The sequence below is a fragment of the Sminthopsis crassicaudata genome, chromosome 3, assembly GCF_048593235.1.
Source record: "Sminthopsis crassicaudata isolate SCR6 chromosome 3, ASM4859323v1, whole genome shotgun sequence".
NCBI classification, from domain to species: domain Eukaryota; kingdom Metazoa; phylum Chordata; class Mammalia; order Dasyuromorphia; family Dasyuridae; genus Sminthopsis; species Sminthopsis crassicaudata.
The window spans coordinates 366968665-366982279 of NC_133619.1; the positions used below are offsets into that span (position 1 = coordinate 366968665).

The 13615-nt window shown below is 35.0% G+C and overlaps 1 protein-coding gene across 3 annotated transcripts in view; it reads right to left on the minus strand.

Annotated features, from left to right (window-relative positions):
• The window catches only part of INSIG2 (insulin induced gene 2), a 30911-nt gene extending 17769 nt beyond the window's left edge, over window positions 1-13142 (minus strand). Inside the window, exons 1-2 of one of the 3 annotated variants that reach the window (XM_074301847.1) lie at window positions 13029-13142; window positions 6545-6883 (exon numbers count right to left, since the gene is read on the minus strand). In XM_074301847.1, coding sequence (XP_074157948.1) covers window positions 6545-6788 — 244 coding nt within the window. In that variant the 5' untranslated portion in view covers window positions 6789-6883; window positions 13029-13142. Of the gene's footprint in view, window positions 1-6544; window positions 6884-7918; window positions 7989-12760; window positions 12783-13028 lie in introns of those variants that run through there. The other 2 variants (XM_074301849.1, XM_074301848.1) reach the window with 2 other exon arrangements.
• Between the last annotated feature and the right edge of the window lie 473 nt (window positions 13143-13615).

The following is a 13615-nucleotide window of genomic DNA, read 5'->3' on the forward strand; positions in this document are numbered from 1 at the left end:
AAAGAATTACTGCATGGAGAGATCTGACATGTCTGTTGCAAAGGTACAAATAAGTAAAAATGACTATATTTTTATGCACGTGGTATAAGACTCCCAAGTGAGAGACAACCTGAGAGAGAAGAAAAACACAAAAAAAAAGGAATTTACACCGCCACTCTGCCAACCTTGGGATTTGCCAATAAAAATCAAATCTATTGAGTATGCAAGACTCTCAGTTGTTCACTGAGAGAAGAAGAATTCTAGGAAACTTGTCACTTCTCATTACATGTCTTCTTTCTTTTAAATAAAGGTATGGCAAAGTTGGATACCAGATATTTACAAAACTGTGAGCTGCCACTATTAAACAGTTTGAGAACTCAGTAAGAATGTACTTCTCTTGCTCCCATGCCACTTTAATTCCTATCTTAATAAGAACTACAGAAGTTATATTTTGTTCATCACTATATAAAAATAAAGTCAGACTAGTTGTTGTTCTAGTAGATATTTCTCCTATTTGGAAAATATTCTCACTCCATCTGTATGGGATTTGCCAGTTGTCTTCATATTCTGCCAATTTATTAAAACTAAAGTTTTAACATTATTAAGCCTTCATTTCTTCATAACCATGTAACTGAAACATGAGAGGCTACAGTTCTTTAATGAGAGAAAATCGCTAATTCAAGTACATTAATGTGTTCAAAATCAAGATTGAAAAGCCAAAGCAAGTCGTAGGAAAAAGGGCCTCATTGAAAAGGCTTAGGACTAAAATGTTAGGAAACCTGACTTCAAAGTACGACTGATTATACTGCCAAGGACAAATCATTTAGCCAATTTAAACCTCAGTTTTCTCAACTGTAGAATAGGCATAGTTTTTCTATTATTTACCTCTCAAGATTCTCTTAAGAACTTAGTAAACCTGAAAGTGATAAGTAAATATGACAGGAAATTCAACCTAGTAGGGAACAGAAAAACAGCTGCGAGTGATTTCCCTTTCAGTGGGGTAGGAAACTTAAAAAATTGCAGCACCTGTGGCTGTTTCTCTTATAGCTATATCACCCTCTGAAGACTTTCCTCACTATTGCCTAACAAAGAAGTCAAAGAATACGAACAGAGTGATCAAAAAAAAAAAAAAAAAAAAAAAAAAAAGAGATAATCATAAGAACACTTTATATCACTAAAACTAAGAAACGCCAATCAAACTAAGCTTAAGAGGCTTCATTGTGATGAACCCAGAAGAACACCCAGAAGACCAGCAAAAATGATAAAGGATAGAAATAATCATTGTTGAAAGGGAAGAAGACCATACTAGTGCATTGTTGGTAGAGCTGTGAATCAGTACAATCATTTTGGAAAGCAATTTAAAATTAGGCAAAAAAAAAAAAAAAAAAAAGTGACTAATTCATACCCTTTGATTCATAAGTTTTACTACTAGGCATATATCACCAAAGTCATTCATTGATAAGGAGAAAGCCCATATGTACACCAAATATTTCTAGCAACACAACACAGTGGATAAAACAATGGGCCTGAAATCCAGAGACCCAAGTTCAAATCCAACCTGACACTTCTTAGCTATGTTATCTTGGGCAAACCACTTAACCTCTGGCCAGTCAGAATCTCCTTAACAGAACCTATCTCTCAGGGTTGTTGGGAGGGTTAAATAAGATATCTATAAAAGGCCAAGTACTGTGCCAGGTAAACTGAAGATGCTTAATAAATGTTTGTTTTCTTCTTTTTCCTTTCTTCTTTATGTTCCTTCATTTTTTCCTTTTTTTCCCAAAGATGTACAAATAAAGTAGAAGTTCACTGATTAACGAATGACTAAGTTAATTGTGATATATTAATGTAATGCAATATGTACTGTAAGAAACATGCAATATGATGAATAAAGAAAAGCAAGGAAAGAATCACTTGAAGAGATACAAAATAAAGTAAGCAGAGCCAAGAAAAATATTAATGGAAAAAATCATCACCAAGTAATCAAGTGAATTAAAATAACCCTGTGAATTTTGTAGTAACAAAATTACAGAGAATAAATATGACTTTAAAGAAGAGATGTGAAAAGACATCTCCCTCCATTCCTTTAAAGAGACAGAAGTTCCATGGATATGGAACTCCACATAGATTTCAGACTTTTTGAATGTGTTGATCCAATGTGCTGATTTTTCCCCTCTTTTTTCTTTGTTTTTTCCCACTTTTAAAAATCAATGATGTCAATAAAAATTTATTTTTAAAAAGATTTTCCTCATCATTCTGTTTTCCATATCTTTTCTTCCACTATCTTCAGTAATGATTTTCAGCAAATGAGTCAATTTAATTCAACAAAACTTTATTAAACACTTACCATGTGCATATTATACTAGAACTTAGGGTTCAAAGACCCATAGGAAATAGTTTATACTCAAGTAGATTATGTTATATTGAAAGATATCATACACATATAGAGGAAGAAAATGTCAAGAACTTGAGAAAAGAGGGCAGGTATTATAAAGAATATGGCACCAGATTAAGCCTTTATGAGACAAAAATAAGGAACAGATTCTGGGTATGTAACTTTTGCAAATGTTGGTGATTTCACATCAAGTTTAGGAAACTATCCATAACTATGCCCAAAAAGTTATCAAACTGTGCATACCCTTTGATCCAGCAGTGCTGCTATTAGGCTTATATCCCAAAGAAATACTAAAGAGGAGAAAGGGACCTGTATGTGCCAAAAGGTTTGTGGCAGCTCTTTCCATAGTGGCTAGAAACTGGAAGATGATTGGATGTTCATCAATTGGAGAATGGTTGGGTAAATTATGGTATATGAAGGTTATGGAATATTATTGCTCTATAAGAAATGACCAGAACCAGAAGATCACTATACACTTCAACAACAATACTGTATGAAGATATATTCTGATGGAAGTGGATATCTTCAACATAAATAAGATCCAACTCACTTCCAGTTGATCAATGATGGACAGAAACAACTACACCCAGAGAAGGAACACTGGGAAGTGAATGTAAATTGTTATCACTACTCTCTATCTACCCAGGTTACTTATACCTTCGGAATCTAATGTGCAACAAGAAAATTGGATTTACACAGATATATTGTATCTAGGTTATACTGCAACACATGTAAAATGTATGGGATTGCCTGTCTTCTAGGGGAGAGAGTAGAGGGAGGGAGGGGAAAATCTGGAAAAATGAATACAAGGGATAATGTTATAAAAAAAATTACTCATGCATATAATATGTCAAAAAATTTATAATTATAAAATTTAAAAAAAAAAGGGAAACTATCCATAGCCAGTCTGACTAGAATGTACTGTCAATAAAGAAATACTAGTCCAACTATGCCCCTATTCTACTCAAAAGCTTCCAGGAACCCCCTACTGACAATTCTAAGTCTACATCTTATTTCTTCTTTAATTTCCAGTTTTTATGTAATAAGTAGAGTAGTAAATTCATATAACTTATAAGTAAAAAGTTATTCATGAGAGGGGTGCTCCAATATTTTACTGCTAAGAGTGTATAATCAAAGATATTTAGAAATCCCTATTCAGGACAATGGGGAGTCCATAAGGTTTTTAAACACAGTTCATGGTCAGATCAGCCAGAAATAAAGACTCGCCAGATCTATGCCTTTCTTCCTGAAACCTTTGGCCACAAAAACTTACCAATTTGGAATGACTGACATTAAAAAAGCAGAAAAAAAGGAGAAGGGAAGGGAAAAGTTATGGTAAATAAATGTATTGTTAGAAATTATGAAGGTCTCAGAGAAATTCAGAAAGTCTTGTATAAATTGTTGCAGAGTAAACAGAACTAGAAGAACTAGTTCAATGACAACACCGTGGTAAAGATGATCAATTCTTAAAGACTTTAGGATTTCTGATCAGTGTTATGATATACTAGGAATCCAAAGGACTAAATATATGCAATTCTATTCCGTCTCCTCAGAGTGGTAAAGAGCTTGAAATGCAGAATGAGACCTTTTTTGGACACTGCCAATACAAAAATTTGTTCTGCTTAACTATATGTGTTTACAATAGTTGTTTTTCTTTTGTTCTCAATGGAGTGGGGAAGGCAGGAGAGAAGGTAGACAATAAGTGATTAGAAAAAAATATAGATATGTGTGTGTGTGTGTGTGTGTGTGTGTGTGTGTGCGCATGTGTACACATATTTTTTTTAAAGAAGTTAATTAGAATGTACATTTTCTAACTCTACTCCCTCTTTGTTCCAGATGCTTCCTAGAATTGTTGTACTTTCCCTAGTGTGAAGTTGTCACAGGACAACTATCAAGTGGTTTGTAAAAAGGGAGACGGATGGGGGAGAGGGGAGAGAGAGGGGAGAAAGGAGGATTGGAAAATAATTAAGGGCAATGTTCACACTTTAGATTTTATTTTCAGAATGTATATGAATGGATATAGAATGAAGTAATAGCTAATACTGATACCAGCTAACATTTATATAGCATTTTAAGGTTACAAAGTTCTTTACATATATTATCTCATTTGACTATCACAACAACCCTGTGATGGAGATGCTTTTACATTTTTAATTTTATACACTGGATAACTGAAGCTTAGAAAGTTTAAGAGACCTGCTAAAGGTCACCCAGCTTGTGTCATAAACAGTGTTTCCTAACTTTGAATCTAGTACTCTTGCTACTATGCCACAATACTACTTTAATAAGCAGAACCTAGGAAAAATTGTATATAATAATAATAATATAAATTGAAGGAACTTTAAAAATTGCTGAATGCTGTGTAATTAAAATGATCAAATTTAGCTCCAGAGAAGACTTGAAAAAAATACTATGTTTTCCTTTTTTTTTTTTTTTTCTTTTTTTTAAACTATCTATGACAAGGAATTAGATATGTCTCTTATATAAGGAGAGAGAAGAAAGTCAGATTTGGAAATAAAAGTGATTACAAAAAAAAGATAAATTTTTAAATATTTTCAGGTTAAAGACAGGGGGAAAAGGACCAAAGAATCAATGCTACCTCAGGTCACTCCAACATTTCTTCTTAGAGTACAGTGGAAACTGAATGTTGCATACCTTATCAGACACGATTGATAAGTCAGTTTCTTTGGCTTAGCTGTTTATCTTTGTAAGAAGGACAGGTTACATTCAGAGATGGGAGGTGGTATTAAGAAATGACAGATGTAAATAAGAAAAAAACTTAGCATCAATAATTAAAAAAAAAAGTTACACTGGACAAATGTTTCTCTGCCTAGCTTAGAGGCATTGACTACACTGGTCAAGCTAGGTCCCAGATCTGTACAGAACAGCAGTGAATATTTATTTATTCACTGTTCCCCTTCCAAATCACAGGCAGAAGCAAGCAACTGGCTACTCCTTTAATTTAAACCTTGATCTATCCTGTAAAGAACCAAACAGCCATGGCTGCCAGCAAATGCTTCTCTGGGCCTTTGTTCTTTCTAGTTCTGACTAGAAAGTAGGTTAGAATTCAATCTAACTCCCTTGGTGAATTAGGGTCAAAAATTTTAAACTCTACATTGAAGAAACACCTAAATATGAATCAAACACATGGAGATATAAGCAGGCGCTACAAAGACAGCACCACAGTACATTTGTTTATTAGCTACTGAGCCTAAAAGGTGGTGGGGGTAAGATTAGGCAACTGAGAGAGAATGTAGGCTTGTAAATACAAGAGACTTACTCTTAACATTGCAAGTATATACTTTGGAACAGCATTCAAGAGAACTTCAGTTTAGAATAAATTTTGTAACATATCAGAATCTTGCCAGAACATTGTTTCTGGAATCTATGCAACAAGTCTGTGACACAATTGATCCCATTTAATAAGGAGATATTTCTGGTACTTTTAATAACTGGGTTCCCTTGAATGAAACAGAAACTTCCATACTGTACTGGAAGATATAATTTTAGGAGAACTTAAAAATACATTTAAATAGTCTTTACAATCTTTTACTACATTTACAGAAGGTATGATTCAGTGAGAATATTCAATAATTCAAAAAGATTAAATTAAAAACCTAAAACCTATTCTTCATAAAAACTCAACAACAAATAATATGATGTTAAAGAAGCCAATTAGTAAAGATAGTCATTTAATTTTTTTAAAAAAGAAAGAATTTACTTTCCTTAGTTATTCACTTATTTTTTATTTTTAAGCTACACTAATTTGAACATTAGAAACATTATGCCTGATAGGCCTGAGGAAAAAAAAAAAAGAAAAAAAAAACAACTTGCACACAAATTTCAAATATAATTATGTTTCAAAATTGAATAAAACTTTTCAATTTATTTTTAAAATCTCAATTATTTGCTTTCCTTCAAAAGCAATAGCAAGACCAGATAAGCATATATACAGAGCCAATCAAAAAATTACCCAACATACATCTTCAAAATAAACTTAACACTCATGAACTGGATGTCACAACATCCATTTTAAAGGAAAAGTGAAACTGAAATTACTCAGGACACAAGAATTGAAAGCAAATTCAGATTGAAAGGGAAATTATTTGTTCAATGCACATTAATTTTCATTTAATTCCATGATAACAATTACAGATAACTCCTATAACCTACCTGAAGCTGTGCCACAGCATGGTGGTACCCACCATGCTGAAGAAAAGATGCTTGCAATCACATCAGGTGGAAAAAGTGTGACATTTCTCTGAATCTGAAGCAGATTTAATACTAATGCAAGAAACACTCCAATCAAAAACAGAACTACTCCACGAATCATCAAGTTCATACTCCGACTAGTGACAGAAGAAATATACGGCCCACACTTTGGGGGCACAGATGATACAGTCTCTTTCTCTGCCATAGTTTCATAAGTTCAATAACTTCTAACAATTACAGTAGATAACAGACTTTTCAGAAGAATTTCATCTTGTCCTAAATTAGAATCTACCAAAAATCCTGCCAAAAAAAAAAAAAAGATAAAGATGAAAAATTAGCATGGATTAATGTTCAACTTTTACTTTATTCAAAATTATTTATTAAAGAGATTAAGTTACAAATAACTGGATCCCAACTCACAAATTGTAATTATTTACTGAACAAAATTAATTTTAAAAGATGCAATGTAATGATAATTTTTCAGTTGTTTGAGGGGATTCTGATACTTCATAATGCCATTTGGGATTTTCTTGACAGAGATACTATGGTCCAGAGTCTACCATTTCTAATTCTTTTATTTCTCTTTAGTTATACAAATACCTGGTTATTAGACATTAGCACATAAGAATGATACTGACATTTAGTTCTTTTTTAATAATACAAACTGATCTGCTCAGATATAATAACCTGTTAAGGTATTAAAAATTTTTCTATCAAAAAGAAAAAGTCTAGCTTCAAATTTGATTTTCTTTAGTAGCAAATGTGATTTGAACATGAATTTTACAAAGTGCAGGCTTGACTTTAGTTACTGATATATACAGGACTTCATGAGCATGGACTCTTACAAATGAATAAGGTTCTCAGATATTAGTTTTTCTATTTATAAAAGAATAAACTCTTTTCATTCGATTATCTTCTTTTGCATGAATTAATATTTAAATAACTAAGCTATATAAGCAAATAACACCTGGATTTTTGGCAAAATAGTAAAGCTTAATTTTATCCTTTTTAAATCCTAACTCAAAAAATCCTCAGATTGTTCTGATTTCAATTCCTTTTTCAAAATATAAATTCAAATGAAAACAAAAGCATATGTCTAAATACCTAAACAAGGATGTTTAAATCAAATACAGTGTTTTCCCTAATTTTTGTTGAAGCATTATCAACCACTAGAGGTGATTTTGTGGGGCAGTTGAAGTATGTGTAACACATTTTAGAGCTGTCTCAATAAAACAAAATCAGCACATTATATATTAAGCTATATTAAAGGCCTTTTCAACAGTATTAGGTGACACCAATTTTTTTTCCCCCACCAGGGGAACCTAATGAACTAACTTTCAAATGCAATCCAAAAAACTGTTTGAGAAGCTTCTGTAGAACTCACATGGCTTCTTCCTAGAAGAAAACAATGTAATTAACTTTTAAAGACCAATATCAACATAGCTACTTGCAGCATTTTCAAGTTATAATATTGACTTTCTTGCTTTTAGAGAAAAATACACTGCATGAGATTTTAAAGACTTTATTAGACATGCATTGCAAGATAATATCCAGTCCCAAGTTCTGAACAGGAATATTCTAAAAATTTATTTTTAAATTAGCAGTTTGGAAGTCTAATTGCATTTCCCTATAGAAATATATTTTATATATCACAAATATATATATATATATATACATATCATAATATCATGATTACAAATAAACAAATACAAACATATATGTTTATACCATATAGTTAATCCATATTGTTCTACAGCTCAAAGCAGATACAAATTAGATCCTAACAAGTGGATTGTTAGAGGGTAAAGAATGATGGATTTAGAGGCAGGAGAACTAGATTCCAATCCTGCTCTAAGCAAACAAAGTGACCAGAGCAAATCACTTCAACTTTTGGTCTCTCTCCTTCATAAAGTAGGAAATGAATGTGGCATAAAAAAAAATTAATGAACTTTAAAGCACTAAATAAATGTTATGATCATAATTTAGAAGACTGATTTCATGGGGAAATGTGCTTCCTTCTAACTGGGATGTCAGGAATGAATCCTTAGCTGCCCCAGCATTGAAATGGGACAGAAGCAGAGCCACTCTCTAGAAGAAGATCCAAAGATGGAGCTCCAGGACTGACTGAACAAGTGCTAAAATATGTGTTTATGACATGTAAAATATGCATTAAGATACAATGGTCTCTATAGAGCAGAATTTAACAATTTTGTCTTGCTCCAAATGAATTAATTACCAAAAGCCCCAGAATATAACAATTTTAGCAATACATTGCCACTGCATGGATCCCAATATGATGTATTAATGTAAAAATAATTGTACTGAATAAATACTATGCTCCTAAAAAGAAATCTTTTGAAAAGGAAAAAGGACACTGAAAACAACATTAACTATACACTACATTCAAGTTTTATATTCTCCAGATTTAAGGAGTTAAAATACAACCTATGTTCAAACTAATATAGTTGATGGATATATATATATATATATATATATATATATATATATATATATATATATATATGTATGTATGTATGTATTTCTACATATGTATATGTGTTCTACCATTTAAAGTGACATTCTAAATAAAGCTTGAAAAAAAAACTGAGGAAATACCTTATATTTGGACTTTGGTTGGTACCCTCTAGCTTTCTGTGGCTAACAAAATATTTTGTTCTCTGATCTAAGGGGCTAAAGAGAACTGAAAAACAAAGTGATCTAATATCTTATTGATTTTCTGTATCTAGATTTCTAAAAAACGAAAACAAATGTTTTAAGTTAAGCAGTTCTTAAGAAAACAGTATAAATACCAAACTTTTAAGGTAATTTCAAGCATGATAGGAACAGAATACTGTAAAAAGATTGCTAGTCAGAGGGCAAGGGTCTAAATTCCAAGCTTCATTACTGTGACCTTGGGCAACTACTTAGCCTACCCAAACCTCAAATTCCTCCTCTGTTAAACAATGGAATTGGCCTACACAAGGTTCAGTTCAGCTTCAAATCTATCATCCTGTAGTGACCAGTTAGGTGTTAACTTTTTTTTTTTTGTATCATGGAAGCCCTTTGGCAGAATGATGAAAACTATGTAGTCCTTCTCAGACTATTGTATTTAAATGCATAAAGTAAACCCAATATATTGAAATGTAGTTATCACAAGTTCAAGAATCCCACACACATTAAGAACTTTTAGAGTATTTCATCTTTTAGCAACTTCCTAAATTGTTTACTTATATTATTTTACATAAGCCTTACCTGCTGCATTGATATAATTCTACTTTTTCCTATATAATCTTTATAAGTGGCAGAATCAATTTGTTTCATATAATAGTTTGAAAAAAAAGGTCAGAGAAACAATAGAGGGCCACCTCTCTGAGTAGCAAAATAAAAGTTCGAAAAAATAATTAGAAGGTCAAAATAATTTTTAAAACGTAAGGGAAAATTTAGGGACTTAATCCCAACCTTCTCATTTTAGATATAAGGAAACTGAAGCCCACAGACCAGTTTGTAAAGAGAAAACAGAAGAAATCTACTAGATCGCCAAAGAATTGTACCATAAAGTCCCACCAGGAGTGTCAAAAACAAACTATGTGGGTCACTTGAATAAAAGAGTTTAGGTGGATCAAATGCTAATCCACAAACAGTATTTTTACTACTACAACAACAAAGAATTCAAAGTATATGTGTACGTGATTTCACATGTAAATATACAATACACTGAATAATAAAATATGGCTCATAGAATCACAGAAATCGATTTTGGAGGGCCTTCAGTGACCAATTAGTCTTACCCCCTGATTTTATATATGAGAAAACTAAGGTTTGGAGGTCAAGCAACCTGCCAAATGTCACACGGGTAGCTATTTTCAAAGCAGCCACATAAATTTTAATTAATTTAGGAATCTATTGGACTGTACATTTAGAATTTTCTTCCCATAAGTGAGAAAACTGAGGACCAAGAAAACGAAATAACATCCCCAAAATTTTAAAACATAAGAATCACAGGCAGAATTTGAATCCAGAATCTCTAGCTCCCAATTCAGTATTCTTCCCAAGGTGCCAGGCTGCTTCCCACAGGTCATTATCAAATCACTTAAATAAGATGAAAAGTAGTCTTTTTCACTTTACAACAAGGAGATAAGGTTTTTCAGGGCACAAAAAAAAAAAAAATAGATATAGGATAGAATAGATTATTTGATAATTAGATAACTTCAAGGTTTAGCTTTGCTATGAACCACCTTTCCTTTCAGAATAACTTTTCTTATATAGTTCACCAAGGTGGGGTAGGGGTGGGGGTGGGGAGGAACAAAACTGAACTAGAATCCAGGAGATGTAGGATTCTATCATTATCTTAACTACATTAGCTAGAACAACTTACAAGGCCTAAAATTCTTGAATTGTAAAAATGAGGAGTCTAGATGATAACTAAAGTTTTGTTTTGTTTGTTTGTTTTTTCCAGTAATGATTGTTTTGTAGTAACTGACAACTATTTAAAGAATAGAACACTTGTATTATTATTGCAAGAACTTCAAGTAATCAACTATTATAATGTAAGATGTAATCTACATCATATGAATAGGAAGGCTCTTAAGTCTTCAGAAAAAATGGGTACTGCCAATAGGCAACTTTTAAGATATATATATTTTTTAAATCAGATTCACCTTAACAACTGTAATACAGTTAATACAAATTCAATTCAAGGTTGAAATATAAATTCAAACCACAGTACTCTCATTTCCAAACCATTACTGAAGAACCAATAAAATGTGTTATTTCCTAGAATAGCCTGTATTCAAGATGTTCTGATACATTTCGATATAGTAATAATGAAGTCAAATTACTACCTCACTCCTCTTTCATAATGGTTAATCACTGCCATGCTTTTTTAATTAGGACTGTATTCCTAAAATAGACTAATTCAGCAAGTCTAGTAAACCAAGCTGGTTAACTCTTCCTAAATTAAAACAAATTCAATTCAGAAGGTAGCTAAACAGGGTTAAATATTTTAACCTAAACACACCAAGGAAAAAGATATGCACCATAAAACTAGAAAAATAACTTACTGTTGTCCACTTCACATTAAAACCTTTTAACAGGCTCTCAGGTGCAAAAGTACATATTAGGATACTATTAAAATACTAGTAACTAAAAGACTTTTTCAATGCCAAATGCCATTAACATTTGAAATTTGTTTTCAGCTTTTCAAATGAAAACATTTTACCCTTTTATGTTCAATGAAGACATCTATAAAAACTACAGCTATCATATTTTGGAAATCTTCCTCCTTCCAAATAGACATGAGTCATGATCCAGACACTTTACTCCAGAAGTACTCTATAAACAACTTTGACAGCAAATGCTACTGAAAAAAAATGTCCAAGCAAAAAAAAGGAGGAAATGAGTTAATACCAGATTTTCTCCTCTGATCCTTACCAGTCTCTTCTTCTCCACTCTTTTTTGCCCAGTGGTTTATTAGCCAAACTGAAAGGCCTAAAATAATAATCTAATACTCCCTGACCTCTTTCTCTTTTTCAAAAAAAAAAAAAAAAAAAAAAAAAAAAAAGTACATTGTCCTTTGCAATTCTGAATTCATCTTTTTCCTAAACCAATCTTAGTACTTCAGGAAGCTACAGGAATCCCTATTCCACCCCTCCCCTTTTCAGCAAAGTAGAAGAAAAACACCTTAGAAACAATTAAAAAAAAAAAAAAAGTAACTACCTTGACCGTTTTAGGGCTTCTAAAGCTTCTTTGGAAAAAGTACTGTTTCGTGGGACTAAGATTCAACACTTCCTGGACAGTTACACCAATATAGTATCTACCAAAGCATGTCAATTCCCATGGCTCATAAACCCCCTTCCTCTCAGTTATCAACATTCAACTTAAAGGATCCAAGCGAGAGTTACCTCAGAGTTAACCACAAGTGCATCCCAAGTTACTCACCCACATCCCATCGTATTCTGGTTTTACGCCCCCCCCCCCCCTTCCCCATCTATCTACGGAGTCCGCAGTATCCCAAGCCCATGCCAGGACAGAGGCTACCTGTGCGCATCCATCTCCGCAGCCTGACACCCAGTGCACACAGACCTGAGCCAGCATCCTGGGCTCGCAGCCTCCCAGATCCCACCCCGCCCCCCTCATCTCCGCCCGGTCACTTGCCACCTAACAGATGCAAGCCCCCACCTTTCTCCTTCCGGGCAGGACCCCGGGCCCAGCACCGTCTCGCCCCCTCTTCTCCAGGCCCCTGAGACCCGGCCTCATCCCCAGGCACCACGGCGCGGTGCTCCCCGCCAAAGTCAAGCCCCTGGAATCCCCCGGGCCTCCCACGAGCCGACACATCGCCAGGGGGGTCCCGTGGCCAGGGCCGCCTCTCTCCCTCAGGCCATTCCCTCCAGTGCCCCGTGCTGCTGCCGAAGCCTCCCCCCGCCTCTCCCCGCCCCCAATAACTCACCCCAGCTTCCGCCATCTTCCCCGGCCGGGCCCCCCACAACCATCACCACCACCAGCCGACACTCCCCCCCCCCTCCGGGTTCCCCTGAACTCCTCCCCCTTTTCTCTCTCGTACGCCTGCGCAGCCGCACAAGCTTCGGGAAAGGCGGCTTCCGGCAGGCGCGCGTTCTGACTTCAGAGCTGGAGGCTTTTGAGTCCTGGCACTGCAACTTCCGGTCTCCGCGGAGGTGGCGCTGGCGGGGCTCACGGGGTTGGCTCGGTCGGGGTTCTTGTGACTGGGCAGACTATGGGATGAGAAAGTGGCCCGCTAGTGGTGGGCGGGCGTGAGGGAGACGTGCACACCGGCAGAGCTGCTGTGGGCCTGACCCGCTCTGATCCCTGTTGTGGACGTGGAAGGCTTGGTTACCCAGTCAGCGGCCGCAGCCATCACCTTCCGGGCGGTCCCGGGGCGGGAGTGGGGAATGGTGGAATCCTTCCCCATTCCTTTATAGGTGCGGAAATGTAGGCCCCATGAGGGGGATGACTCGCCCAAGGTCGTGCAGCTGTGGCCCGGCCTGTCACGTCCGCATTTAGCTCTCATAGCTGTTG